This window comes from Antechinus flavipes, chromosome 2 (assembly GCF_016432865.1).
Source record: "Antechinus flavipes isolate AdamAnt ecotype Samford, QLD, Australia chromosome 2, AdamAnt_v2, whole genome shotgun sequence".
NCBI lineage: Eukaryota > Metazoa > Chordata > Mammalia > Dasyuromorphia > Dasyuridae > Antechinus > Antechinus flavipes.
The window spans coordinates 238,174,599-238,189,347 of NC_067399.1; the positions used below are offsets into that span (position 1 = coordinate 238,174,599).

The following is a 14,749-nucleotide window of genomic DNA, read 5'->3' on the forward strand; positions in this document are numbered from 1 at the left end:
TTAGCCAGGCACACCGGATTAAAAACTTGGATGGTTTTCAATCAAATATATATATATAATTATTATTATTATATATATTATTATATATCATTATTTCTTATAATAACTAGCTGGGAACAAACTCAACATGCCAACATGCAACACGCTAAATTACTTTAGTTAAAAGATTTTTTTTTGTTAAGGAAAATTTCTTAACAAAAATTACTTTCTCCTTTTAAAAGGCCCTTACAATAATTTTGTCCCAAGCTCCTATGTGGGAACAAATCCTTCTATTTATTGTTGAGTCATTTTTACTTCTGTCCAACCCTCCATGTCCCCATTTGGGGTTTTCTTGGTAAAGATACTAAAATGGTTTGCCATTTCCTCTCCAGCTCATTTTATAGATGAAGAAACTGAGAAAAATTGTTATATGTGACTTGTTCCGGGTCATATAGGTAGGAAGGTCTGAAGCCAAATTTGAACTCAGGAAGATGAATTTTCCTGACTCTAGACCTGACTGTAGACACTGTGCCATCTAACTGCCCATTCTAACTATTAGTTTCTAGAAATTGAAACAGTCCATGACATAATAGGACAGATACTTCTATTATGTTAAGAAAGAAAAAGATGCAAAGGGGGAGGGAAGCCAAGACACTCTCATTTCCCTAACCTTCTAGTGAAGTTTTATCAGTATGTTCCCAAGTACTTTGCAATATCCACCTTCACTTCTTAAGTTCAAACTTGCAAGGTTGGTGCTTCAAAGGTGCTTAACCCTCTTCTGAAATATTCTGCCACAACAAACAGGATAGACTTCAACTAGATGTTTTGGTCATCATAACACAAATCAAGCATAATTTGCCCAAGATCAAAATAAGTAATTTTTTACTAGTCCTAAAAGGGGAAAAAAAAAAAAAGCTAACAAAATTACAACATGTAAACATAGTCTGTTCTATCAAATTATGCTTCATAATTATTTGTATAAAATAAATTTCCTTAGAAGAAAAATTCTTAGAGCACAATTCACTCAATAAATAACTACTGAGTGATCACTACAGGCAAGGCCACATTCCATATGTTATGATTTCCATATTTTTTAACTAAACTTGAACTTTAATCAATTGCAACATAATCTCCTAGTCCTAACCTCAAACTTTATCCTCTTTTAAAATTTACTCTGAAACAAATATTGAAGTCCTATCATTCTCAAAAGTGTTATACAGAACCTGAGTTTCTGATCACTTTGCCCAAAAAAAACTGCTTTTCTTCTAATAATTCTTCTAGCAATTTTTTCTAATAATTAGTCAATCTACCTCATTTAGCCCATCTGAGATCATTATAGGTATGGCTTTAAGAGTCTCTTGATTAAATTAGAGGATCTATTCCATACTCCCTCCAACCTTTATAGCATTTTTCTTCTCTAACAAAACAGAAAAATAGCAAGAAGCACACTGTTGAAAACTGTATCTGTTAGAATCCTTACAAAGTGTTAAGTCAATGGAATTGATAGAAACAATGTTCTGTTTACACCTTTGAGAGTTCACATGTTAGCTCACACATTAGTTCACAAGTTTGGGAGATTTCAGGATTCAGTATGAGATTCACAAGTTTATACCTCCCACAATACCACTCTCTCAGAGGAGGCATCAACCTTTGGGTTCACACCTTTAAGAGATAATATATAAGGAGCTCCTGGAGTCAGTTGAGAAGAGTAGAACCAAGATTCAGAGAGAGCTGGAGGCTGAAGCTAGAAGACAAGCTGCAAGAGCTCTTGGAACCAAGGAGGGAGATAGGCCTCTAAGAAAACTAACCGAGCTATTCTGAAGAAGACAATAAAGGATTTAAACTTTTAACACCTGGCTGCATTTGACGTGATTGTTACTTTGAACTGAACCTAAAGCTGTCTCCAGAACCCCCCCCCCCCAAGAAACCTGTTTTCCCAGAGAGAACCATCATGTTATAGAAAAGAAGAGAACACCACAGTATCTACTCTTCAAATTTTCTGTCTCCAAGTGGAAGGATGAAACATCCCTCCCTTTCCTCACCCAGGTTTGGAAGAAAGAATTTACTTCAACTTATGTATGTGTTTTTCAGTTAGCCCTTAAAGCTCAGTTGTAAATGATGAAATTGAATGAAAAGATCTCTTGGCTGCTAGTTGGCAAAGAGAATTGAGTGACACAGTTGAAGTCTGGAAGTCCTAAGTTTAACTCCTACCTCAGACACTTGCTATTTCTGGGACTTCAAGTTACTTAATATCTTTCAACCTTAGTTCGCTCATCTGTGACATGGGGATAATAACAGCATCTCTCTCTCACTGTGAAGATCAAATGAATAGTATATGTATAAAGCATTTTGTAATTATTAAAGCTCTATAAAAATGATAGTTATTATTTCTTCCAATTCTAAATTCCATTATGCTATAATTATTCTATTATATTCCCTAGGAACAGGTTTCAACTTGGGCAGCATTAGGTACAAATTACCTTTGCCAACTCTCTCTCCATTGAAAATAATAAGTGCTTTACAAAAAGGAACTGGGCCCCCAAATATTCTTTTTTTCTGTGTGAGGCAACTGGGATTAAGTAACTTGTCCAGAGTCACACAGCTAATAAGTATTTAGTGCTAAGGTCATATATGAACAAGTCCTCTTGACATCAGGATAAACAGCCCCATTTTTAAATGTTTATTAAGGAGAAAACCTTAAGAGTTGGGGATTGATATCTGTAGATAAATAAGCATAAATTCAGTCCCTACAGAAAAGGAGCTGAGAAGTTTGTAAGTTCAATATCTTCATTAATAACCTTCAAAAGCTCAGTGAGACCAACTCTATTACCAGTTCTGATAGTCACATGAATAAATACACCATGGCATCTAGAAACAGAAAATGGAGCTTGCCAAGATCAATTCAGAGCCACCCAGGAAAGTCTCATTATATGAGAAATCAAATGTGAATCAAGCTTACACATGACTTCCCAAAATTGCCTTCACTCAAAAGGCTCCCTTAGTGAGGAAAGCAAGAGTAATATTCTCCTTCTGACACATACTGGATATGTAGTCTTGAATAAGTCCCTAAACCTCCTAGTTCCTCAAGCAATTCTGCAAGACTTTCAAGTTGCAGAGGAATAGAGGAAATGTCCTTACTAAAGATTATCCACACCAATGAAATAACAGGTCCTGGTAATTTTTTTTTTTTTAAAGGCTCTTGGCTCATATTGATGGCTGGGTTAGAGTAACAAAGAATTCTTTGTTTTATAACACTGAAGGATTCTTGAATAAACGATGTTAGTTTACTTACCAAGGGAACCCAGTATGTATAAAGTGCTCCAAGTCTCATTTCAGAGACAAATTGAGAACAGGCCAAAAGTAAGAAGTAAAGATTGAAAAAGTATTTGAACTGATTAAACAGCACCTGTAATTAAAATAGAAAATACATATAAGTGGAGTGGAACGTTTGGAGGAAATGATGACCAAAAAAAAAAAAAAAAAGCATGTTGAAAGAGGGGTATAGTGAAGGCTTATCTGGTGATTAAACTGAAACAGGCTCTAATGGGTCACTACAACTTATAAGCATGTTAAAAGGCAATAAGCCTAAATAGCAATTCCTTTAAAAATGTGTAGCCATTCAACCTTGCCGAAGCCATCACCCCATGGGTCCTGGCCAAGGAATGATTTACAGTTGGGAGTCAACAATGCAATGAAAAATGCCAAGGCCTTCTAGAACCTGACTGGAGAATGCCTGAATATCACAGTCCCACCAGTTGCCTTCAGTGTTCTCTAAATTGATCTAATCCTTCAAGTGAGGGGTAAAGGAAAGACCTAAGCGGGGCTTTCATACATACCCCTGGAAGAAAGGTAAACAGGCTGTACTTCTGATTATTGATCACATTTCGAGGATACCTCTGGTCCCTTTTTTCTGGGTGACCAAGCCAGACTGTTCTGGGCCGGGGATCTCCTCGGCCACAGCATCTCAGGCAATCACAACACCTGCGGAAAGAATACAATCAGTTGCATAGAAATGAGTGGGTCTGCTGTTCTTACCAGAGACATCTTTTCCCCTAAGTCTCTCAGGACTTAAAGTCTCAAGCAGGGTCTAAAATATTAAGTACCTAGCTTTGGGAGAAACAGTGACTAGTATGCCAAAATCCAGCACCCTTTCATACCTTCTGCTATTGCTGCCATTGGGGTAACAGGAGCATCATGCATTTGTGGGTCTCAAGAAGGGATACAAAATGACAAAAACAATAACAAAGTTACCACACAGCCACTAACTAGGCTCTGAACCAAGCATATTGAGTTTGTGAGAGGTATGTGGTTTTGCTTCCATAAGATGTAGACTTTGCATTATAGGATCAGAATTTCCCCTTTTCTCCAAAACAAAGTAACAAAGCTGTCTCTGAGACTTTACTGGTCCCTGCCTCCCTCCCTTGATGGAACTTCCTGATCACTCTGCAAAGAAGTTCCCACCCACAAAGAGTCAGCACCCTTCTAACTTATTGTACATCTAAAGACCACACAAGACCATACCCTGCTCTGCTGACCAGATGCATTTTCATAAGAAAACAAGGTGAGGAAAGTCCAGGGAAACTAAATACAACTCTATTTTTATTGTATATCTTTGCTGTATAAAGTAAACCTCTTGCCTCTGTGCAAAGTACATCTTATTTTGTTTAATGAATTACGAATGCCTCATTTCATCCTAACATTAAACCTGAGTTAATAGGATATTAGATCCATCTTTAACACCACAAAATTGTAAAGGTCTCCAAGAATAATCAGGCTCTGAAATTTATTTTTTTTAATGGGGTGGGACTATTAGATACCTATACCAAGAAGGACATTGATAAAAGAAAGGCTCCATATACATAAGAATATTAATAGCAGCATTTTTTGTTATTTGTTACAAACAACCAGAAACTAAATAGATACTGTCGATTGGGGACTGGCTAAACAAGTTGTGGTACATGAACATAATAGAATACTACTATACTGTGAGAAATAATACATATGATTAATACAGAGAAGCATGGAAAGACTTCCATAAACTGATAAAGTAAGTAGAAACCAAAAAAAAGTGTCCAATTAATTCAACAAAGAAAATGGAAAGAAGCATCACAAAACAATCAAAAATGGATACTGCAAAATTGCAAAGAATAAGAATGGTTTCAAAAAAGAGAAATGAACTCCCTAAAAAAAAATCCCCAGGACCTGATGGATTTACAAGTGAATTCTACCAAACATTCAAAGAACAATTAGCCCCAATGCTATATAAACTATTTGAAAAAATAGGGAATGAAGGAGTCCTACCAAATTCCTTTTATGACACAGACATGGTACTGATACCTAAAGCAGGTAGGTTGAAAACAGAGAAAGAAAATTATAGACCAATCTCCCTAATGAATATTGATGCTAAAATCTTAAGATATTAGCAAAAAGACCCCAGAAAATCATCCCCAGGATAATACACACGATCAAGTAGGATTTATACCAGGAATGCAGGGCTGGTTCAATATAAGGAAAACTATCAGTATAATTGGCTATATTAATAATCAAATTAACAAAAACCATATGATCATCTCAATAGATGCAGAAAAAGCATTTGATAAAATCCAACATCCATTCCTATTAAAAACTCTTGAGAGTATAGGAATAAATGGACTTTTCCTTAAAATAATCAGAAGCATCTATTTAAAACCAGCAGTAAGCATCATATGTAATGGGGACAAACTGCAACCATTCCCAATAAGATCAGGAGTGAAATAAGGTTGCCCACTATCACCGTTACTATTTAATATTGTATTAGAAATGCTAGCTTTGGCAGTAAGAGTTGAGAAAGAGATTAAAGGAATAAGAATAGGCAATGAGGAAACCAAATTATCATTCTTTGCTGATGATATGATGGTATACTTAGAGAACCCCAGAGACTCTACTAAAAAGTTATTAGAAACAATCTACACCTTTAGCAAAGTTGCAGGATACAAAATAAATCCACATAAGTCATCAGCATTCTTATACATCACTAACAAAACCCAACAGTTAGAGTTACAAAGAGAAATTCCATTTAAAGTAACTACTGATTGTATAAAATATTTAGGAATCTATCTGCCAAGGGAAAATCAGAAATTTTATGAGCAAAACTACAAAACACTTTCCACACAAATTAAGTCTGATCTAACCAACTGAAAAAATATTAAATGCTCTTGGATTGGGCGAGCAAATATAATAAAGATGACCATACTACCTAAACTAATCTATTTATTTAGCGCTATACCAACCAGACTCCCAAAAAACTATTTTGATGACCTAGAAAAAATAACAACAAAGTTCATATGGAAAAACAAAAGATCAAGAATTTCAAGGGAATTAATGAAAAAAAAAATCAAATGAAGGTAGCCTAGCTGTACCAGATCTAAAATTATATTATAAAGCAGCAGTAACTAAAACCATCTGGTATTGGCTAAGAAATAGATTAGTTGATCAATGGAATAGGTTAGGTTCAAAGGACAAAACAGCCAATAACTTTAATAATCTAGTGTTTGACAAACCCAAAGACCCCAGTTTTTGGGATAAGAATGCAGTATTTGACAAAAAATTGCTGGAAAAATTGGAAATTAGTAAGGCAGAAACTAGGCATTGATCCACACTTAACACCATACACCAAGATAAGGTCAAAATGGGTTCATAACCTAGGCATAAAGAAAAAGATTATAAATAAATTGGAAGAGCATAGGATAGTTTACCTCTCAGACTTGTGGAAGAGGGAGGAATTTATGACCAAAGAAGAACTAGAAATCACTATTGACCACAAAATAGAAAATTTTGATTATATCAAATTGAAAAGTTTTTGTACAAACAAAACAAATGCAGACAAGATTAGAAGGGAAACAAACTCAGAAAGCATTTTTACAGTCAAAGGTTCTGATAAAGGCCTCATTTCCAAAATATATAGAGAACTGACTCTAATTTATAAGAAATCAAGCCATTCTCCAATTGATAAATGGTCAAAGGATATGAACAGACAATTCTCAGACAAAGAAATTAAAACTGTTTATAGACATATGAAAATATGCTCCAAATAATTATTAATCAGAGAAATGCAAATTAAGACAACTCTGAGATACCACTACACACCTGTCAGATTGGCTAGAGTGACAGGGAAAGACAATGAGAATGTTGGAGGGATTGTGGGAAAACAGGGACACTGATACATTGTTGGTGGAACTGTGAACACATCCAGCCATTCTGGAGAGTAATTTGGAACTATGCTCAAAAAGTTATCAAACTGTGCATACCCTTTGATCCAGCAGTGTTTCTACTGGGCTTATACCCCAAAGAGATACTAAAGAAGGGAAAGGGACCTGTATGTGCCAGAATGTTTGTGGCAGCCCTGTTTGTAGTGGCTAGAAACTGGAAATTGAATGGATGCCCATCAATTGGAGAATGGTTGAGTAAATTGTGGTATATGAACCTTATGGAATATTATTGTTCTGTAAGGAATGACCAATAGGATGAATACAGAGAGGGCTGGCAAGACTTACATGAACTGATACTAAGTGAAATGAGCAGAACCAAGAGATCATTATATACCTCAACAACGATACTGTTTGAGGATGCATTCTGATGGAAGTGGATCTCTTCGATAAAGAGAGCTAATTCAGTTTCAATTGATCAAGGATGGACAGAAGCAGCTACACTCAAAGAAAGAACACTGGGAAATAATATAAACTGCTTGCATTTCTGTTTTTCTTCTCAGGTTATTTATACCTTCTGAATCCAATTCTCCTTGTGCAACAAGAGAACTTTTCGGTTCTGCACACATATATTGTATCTAGGATATACTGTAACCTATTTAACATATAAAGGATTGCTTGCATCTGGGGGAGGGGGTAGAGGGAGGGAGGGGGAAAATCTTAACAGAAATGAGTGCAAGGGATAATGCTATAAAAAATTACCCTGGCATGGGTTTTGTCAATAAAAAGTTTTTTAAAATTAAAAAAAAAAAAAAAAAGAGAGAGAAATAAGATCTCTCCCTAATAGAGATTAAATATAATGATAACAATAACATTTCTATAACATTTATGATATACCAGGCACTATGCTAACTCTTTTGCACTATCTCATTTGATCCTTTCAACAACCCTGAAAGATAAGTACTGTTATTATCTCCATTTTTACAGGCTAGCAAACTGAAATAAGGGCATCTAGGTAATGCTATGGATAAAGTGCTAGACCTGGAACTCAGGTTTTCCTGAGTTCAAATCTGGCTTCAGATACTTACTACTTGTATGACCCAGGGCAAATCACAACTGTTCACCTCAGTTTCCTCATCTATAAAATGACTTGGAGAAGGAAATGGCTAATGATTATAGCCTCTTTGCCTAGAAGAACCCAAATGAGATCACAAAGAATCATACACAACTGAAATAGAGAGGAAGTGGCAAGTCACACTGGGCAAACCCAGATTCACACATCTAACAGGTGATTGAGATTGAATTTGAATTCAGGTTTTCTAAACTCTAAGCTTGGAACTCTATTCACCATACCATCCAGATGCCCTAATGTCTACAGATGTGGAACATTACATATGTTTTCAGGTGTTTTAGATATATTGATTTGCATTTGCTGATTCTTTTTTTCTTCCTCCTCTTTTTTTTCCTTAAAAATATTCTTTGTTATATGGAATGACTATCTGGGGAGAAGGAAGTAAAGGGATATAGGAAAAAATTTAGGAAATCTGAAAACAAATGAAATCAATAAATATTGTTTTCAAAAGGGAAAGTGGAACTTACATCTGGGCTAAGAGAGAAATACAAAACCTCAATAATGTTCTGGCCACTATGAGACAGGCTCTTGTGCAGAAGGACCAACTTCTCTTTCCTCCACCCTCCAGTAAATAACTGACCAATGTGGTCAAGCTTCAATGGAATAGGCAAAATAAACTTGTAAGTTTCCATATTGCCTCATAAAAATGTAAAGTGCCCTATTGTCTACCCCAAAATGGCAATGATAAAGCATATGAGACTTGAGAAGGCTCCAACACATTACAACTAAGAAATCAATGACAGGCTGGTCTAGTGGATAAAGCACAAGACTGGAGTTAGGAGGAGCTGCATACAAATCTGGCTTCAGGTACTTACTAGCTATGTGATCCTGGGCAAGTCACTTCACTGTGTTTACTTCAGTTTATTCACTTGTAAAATAGGAATAATAATAGCACTTACCTCCCAGGACTGCTGTGATGATCAAATGAGATAATAATTGTAAAATGCTTAGCAAATGCTTTGGCACATACATATTAAATGCTATATAAATATTTTGTTTGCTTATTTTTTATTTTATTATCATTATTTTTCCATTATCTCATGAAAGCAACAGTTGGAAGGATGTTATCAGACAAATTATATGACAAAGAAAAAATTGGGCTAAACATGGAATAAATGTCCAATTTGGGTGCTCCACCGGTATCCAATCTATTCCAGAGAGTGAAAGGAAACCTGTCTATAATCTTTGATCCAGTAATATTACTACTAGGTCTATTTTCAAAGATGATTAGGGGAGAAAGAAAAGACACCAGCTCTCATTATACTGGCAAAGAACTAGAAATTGTGGGGATGACTGTCAATTGCAGAATGGCCAAACGAGTTTTTAATATGATAGTGATGGAAAACTACTGTGCTATAAGAAATGATAAGCTAAATGGGAGACAAGGATAGATTTGTGCAAAATGAGCAGAACCAAGAGAACACTGTATACAACAATCCCAATATTCCTTTAAGGACAACTAAGCAACTAAACCATTTTGACTATTATGACACCCAAATTAACTACAAAGGACATATAAAGAAAGGTGCTATCTGCATCCAGAGAAAGAATTGACAAATAAAAGTATATGTAGAATGATTTTACATATACATGATATTACAGATACATGATACATGATCTAAAAGTAGCCATCTTTACAGAGTTGAGGTATGGTGAGAAAAAAATGAATTTACATGATAACTTTATTATATATGTAAAGAATAGCAATCTATACATAATAAATTTGCAGTTTCATGTGCAACCATCTTTTTTATTATACTTTGTTATTGAAATGCTTGTTTTATGTAATTTATGTAATAAATTTTAAAAAAAATATATTTTATTTTAAAGGAATACTCCTGTATGCTGGACAAACTCTCTGGGATAGATTATGGAAGCATGTGAACAACACTGAAATAAGCTGAGTGGAGAAAGATGAATTGAGATCTTCATCTTTAGAAGGACTTATACCAGCAAGGCCATGGGTCCAATAAAGTGTTCATAAAACGGGGGGGGGGGGGGGGGGAGGATAGTAATTTTTTCTAGCAAAGAAAAAAAAAGCACTTCAAAGGGAAAAACATGATAACAATAGCTCACATTTATATAGCACAGTACAATTTACAAAGCATCCTATGATCATCATCTCCATTAATTTTTAATACAAGCAACAGCATCTCCGAGGCACCATAAGTCTCAGTACTAAAAGTACTGAAATGACTAATTGTATATCAGATCATATATTCCCTATGGCACTAAAAGGTCAAGTCGCCACAGAGGGGCTCTAAAGTCTTTTTCCAATTTCCTGTTGTGACAAGACAGAGAAATAGTGTGAAGGAGCCAGATGCATACAAATACTGAGAGCAGTTCTTTTGGTAGAGGCAAAGGACTAGAAACAGAGTGCCTATCAGTTGAAGAATGGCTAAGTAAATTATGGTGTGTGCAGAGAAGAGATTACCATTGTACCATAAGAAATGATGAAACAACTGTGTCTTGAGAAACCTGAAAAGACTTGTATAAACTGATGAAGAGTGAAGTAAAAAAATCTTATTTTATAGAATAACAATATTGTAGGGGCAGCTAGATGGTGCAGTGGATAGAACACCAGCCCTGAAGTCAGGAGGACCTGAGTTCAAATCTGCTCTCAGACACTTAACATTTCCTGTGACTAATTGCAACCCTGGGCAAGTCTTGTAATTGCCTCAGCAAAAAAAAAAAAAAAAGAATGACAACATTATAAAGAAAAGAAAAACTCTAAAAAATTCAAGATCTCTTGTAATGGGCTGAGGCTTGAGTTGATGCACTGAGATCCCAAACACATGAGGCTAAATAGTAATTGGACCATACTCTATTAATATATAAGCTTGGAGAAAGAATGGTCCCCACCCACTCTTTGTGCAAGTCCTGATGTGTTATATAGGAAATGACGATTTTGGTGGGTGGAGGCAGGGGAGTGGAAAAGGAAGGGGAGGAGAGCTCAGACCTCTCTCTCTCTCTCTTTCTCTCTCTCTCTCTCTTTTTCTGTTTGTTTCTCTTCTTCTTTTTGCTTTTTTTTTGCTGAGGCAGTTGGGGTTAAGTGACTTGCCCATGGTCATACAACCAGGAATTGTTAAGTGTCTGAGGCTGGATTTGAACTCAGGTCCTCCTAACTTCAGGACTGGTGCTCTACCCACTGAGCCATCTCCTCCCCTTCCTTTTCCACTCCCCTGCCTCCACCCACCAAAATCATCATTTCCTATACAACACATCAGGACTTGCACAAAGAGTGGGGGGGGCCATTCTTTCTCCAAGCTTATATATTAATAGAGTATGATCCAATTACTATTTAGCCTCATGTGCTTGGGACCTCAGTGCATCAACTCAAGCCTCAGCCCATTACAATCTCTTATCAATGCAATGGCCAATCATGAGTCCAGAGACCTGATGATGATCTAGACAACCCACTTGATAGAGAAGTAAATCATTCAAGATGCAGAATAAAATATCTGCTCTTGGATCGGGCCAATATGAGAATTTTTGTTTGTTTGTTTGTTCAACTATCCATATTTACTACAAACGTTTGTTTCTTTTCTTTTCCAGTAAAGAGACAGAAGGAAAGAAAATAGATTTAATTCAAAAAATAAATTTGAGATTTAAAAAAAAACAGCTGATACTACATTCTCAAAGGTTATTCCACAGATCCTAGAATGTTAGAAAGACTCCTAGTATTGGTCTAATAACAATATATGTGATTGTCCTCAAATGATTACCTGGCAAGATGAGCAGGTTCAGCACCAGAAGTTGACATGGAGATGTTAAATTACTTTGGCCTGAGCAATGCATAAAGATGAAGAGTGTTAAAATGTGCCTCAGTGGAACTAGCACATACACATACTTTTGAGTACCAGAGACTTTTTTTTTTTTTTAAGTTAAGTGATTCATGTGCAGAAATGTTTGTAGCAGACTTTTTTGCACTGGCAAGAAACTGGAAACTAATTGGCTGTCCATCAGTTGGAGAATGGCTGAATAAGTTATGGCATATGAATGTTATGGAATATTATTGTTCTATAAGAAATGATCAGCAGGATGATTTCTGAAAGACCTGGAGAGATTTGCATGAACTAATGCTAAGTGAAGTGAATAGAACCAAAAGAACATTGCACAAGGCAACAAGATTATGCGATGATCAATTCTGATGGGCATGACTCTTTTCAACAATGAGGTGAATCAGGCCAACTCCAATAGATTTGTGATGGAGAGAGCAATCTGCGCCCAGAGAGAGGATTGTGGGGAGTGAATGTGGATCACAACATAGTATTTTCACCTTTTTTGTTGTTGTTTGCTTGCTTTTTGTTTTCTTTCTCATTTTTTTCCCTTTTTGATCTGATTTTTCTTGTGCAGCATGATAATTTTGGAAATACGCATAGAAGAATTACACATGTTTAACATATATTGGATTACTTGCTATCTAGAGGAGGAAGTTGGGAAAAGAGAGGGAGAAAAAATTTGGAATACAAGGTTTTGCAAGGGTGTATGTTAAAAACTATCTTTACATGTATTTTGAAAATAAAAAGTTATCAAGTTAAGTGATTCTCCCAAAATAAAAAAGGTAGCAAATATCAAGATTGAATCTATGTCTTCTGGTTTTAGAGTCAATAGTCTTTCCACTTTACCAAGTTTGTTCTTGAAATGAAATATGAAATATAAAGGGGTCCCAAAATATGCTGTATGCATATTAATAGGAAAAGAAATACTTCCCTTCCTCCCTCTTCAAGAATATGGTGGATTATTAGTTCTCACTTCCCTGTCTCCACCCTGGATAAAGTCAGAGAAGACACTTTCCAAAGGCAAACACTTCGGAGATTTGCCAGCCTGACCTGAAAGTTCAACAATCCACCCTGCCCCCCCCTCACATCCTGAGAACCCAGCATGTTACCACCAACACAGTGAGCCATGTGGCCCATAAGGTCAATCACACACAGGGCAAGGAAACACCTGGGAATCTGGCATTATTATTGGATTTCCGGAATGAAAGAAAGCAGCACTAGGAAATCAAATGAAAAGGCACTATACCCAAAGACCCACCTAATGCTTCAAACCTAACAAGTAGATGCTTTAAAAAAAAAAAAAGTTCATTAAATTGAATTTCCCTTACCTACACAGGGAATAATAATAATAATAATTGCATTTATATGATACTTTAAACTTTGCAAAACATTTTATGTTATATCATTTGATCTTCCCAATAGCCTTATGAGGCAGGTCCTTATTGATAAGGAATTAAGGTTAATAGCTAAATAGCTAATTGCTATTTGCCAGTATAGTTGAAGCCAGGAAAAAAATGTAACCAATTAAGCTGATCTACTTTCTCTACCTTAAGATCCATACATTCAGTATTAGAAACGAGCTGCTCTTGATATGAGGTGTTTATTTGAGTTCCTGAAGATCTGCCCTTTCCTAATGGGAATGTCTGTAATTTCAGGATGAAATATAATGCCAATGCTTAAAAATAGAAATTCTTCTGCCTCTAATGTTACTGGAATAAAGGTCATTTTATTTCTGGAAGCTGAATCAATTTACCTAATTTCTCAGTTATACAAAACCACAAATCTAAACATTTATGTAAAAGAAACATTAGCTTATATTTCCAAAGTGCTTTTCAGATTCCTCACAATCCTGTGAAATACACTGAGTTAACAGTGTTACCCCATTTTACAAATATGGAAATTAAAGTTCAGACATGTAAAGAATGAGAGTGAAGAGAGGCCTAGATTTAAATCTACCTTCAGACACTTATTAGCCATGGGACCACAGACAGTCAATTAACTGTTCTATGCCAGCCACCTCATCTATTAGATAGCAACACAGACAAAACTTGTGATTTCAGGGAAACTCTGGTGAAGGGGCAAGCTCTACCAGAGCAGATTTACTTCTTTTCTACAATTTATAGACATAAGGAGTCACCCAGCACTAGAACATTAAGGTGTCACCTATCCAACTTTCTTGTTTTATTAAGGAAAAACAAAAAATTAAAAACTAAAGCCCAGGTAAGAATGGCTTTCCTAAAGTCACAAAACTATTAACTCATAAAATCCAGACTGAGGTCTTCTGATCCCAACCTAGTGTTCTTTCCAGCACATCACTCCACTTGTACAAATATTACACAATCTAGCAATATGCTCCTGTTAACATAACAACTATTGCATTTTGCTAGCAAACACAATACTATACATATCCCAAATCTCCTCAAAAAGATCTTCAAATCTATAAAATCTGTCCTCTTCCCTCCTTGTGGTTTATCTGATTATTTTATAAATGAAATATAGAAAGTCAACTTAAGGAAGGCTGATACTTATCCCTTTATAGCAGATATCATTGGACAAACCACCTTGCTGAGATATACACGAGAACACAAAAAAGGATGAAGTAAGAATAAGAGTGAAAAAAGAGTGAATTATGGAGATATCCCACTTGAGAAGTTATATCCAACTCAATGAAA

The 14,749-nt window shown here is 35.7% G+C and overlaps 1 protein-coding gene across 1 annotated transcript in view; it reads right to left on the reverse strand.

Moving 5' to 3' along the window:
- The window catches only part of ATP9A (ATPase phospholipid transporting 9A (putative)), a 166,371-nt gene that overhangs the window by 121,741 nt on the left and 29,881 nt on the right, over window positions 1–14,749 (reverse strand). The window contains exons 2-3 of the mRNA XM_051976604.1: window positions 3,816–3,960; window positions 3,272–3,385 (exon numbers count right to left, since the gene is read on the reverse strand). Coding sequence (XP_051832564.1) covers window positions 3,272–3,385; window positions 3,816–3,960 — 259 coding nt within the window. The remainder of the gene's footprint in view (window positions 1–3,271; window positions 3,386–3,815; window positions 3,961–14,749) is intronic.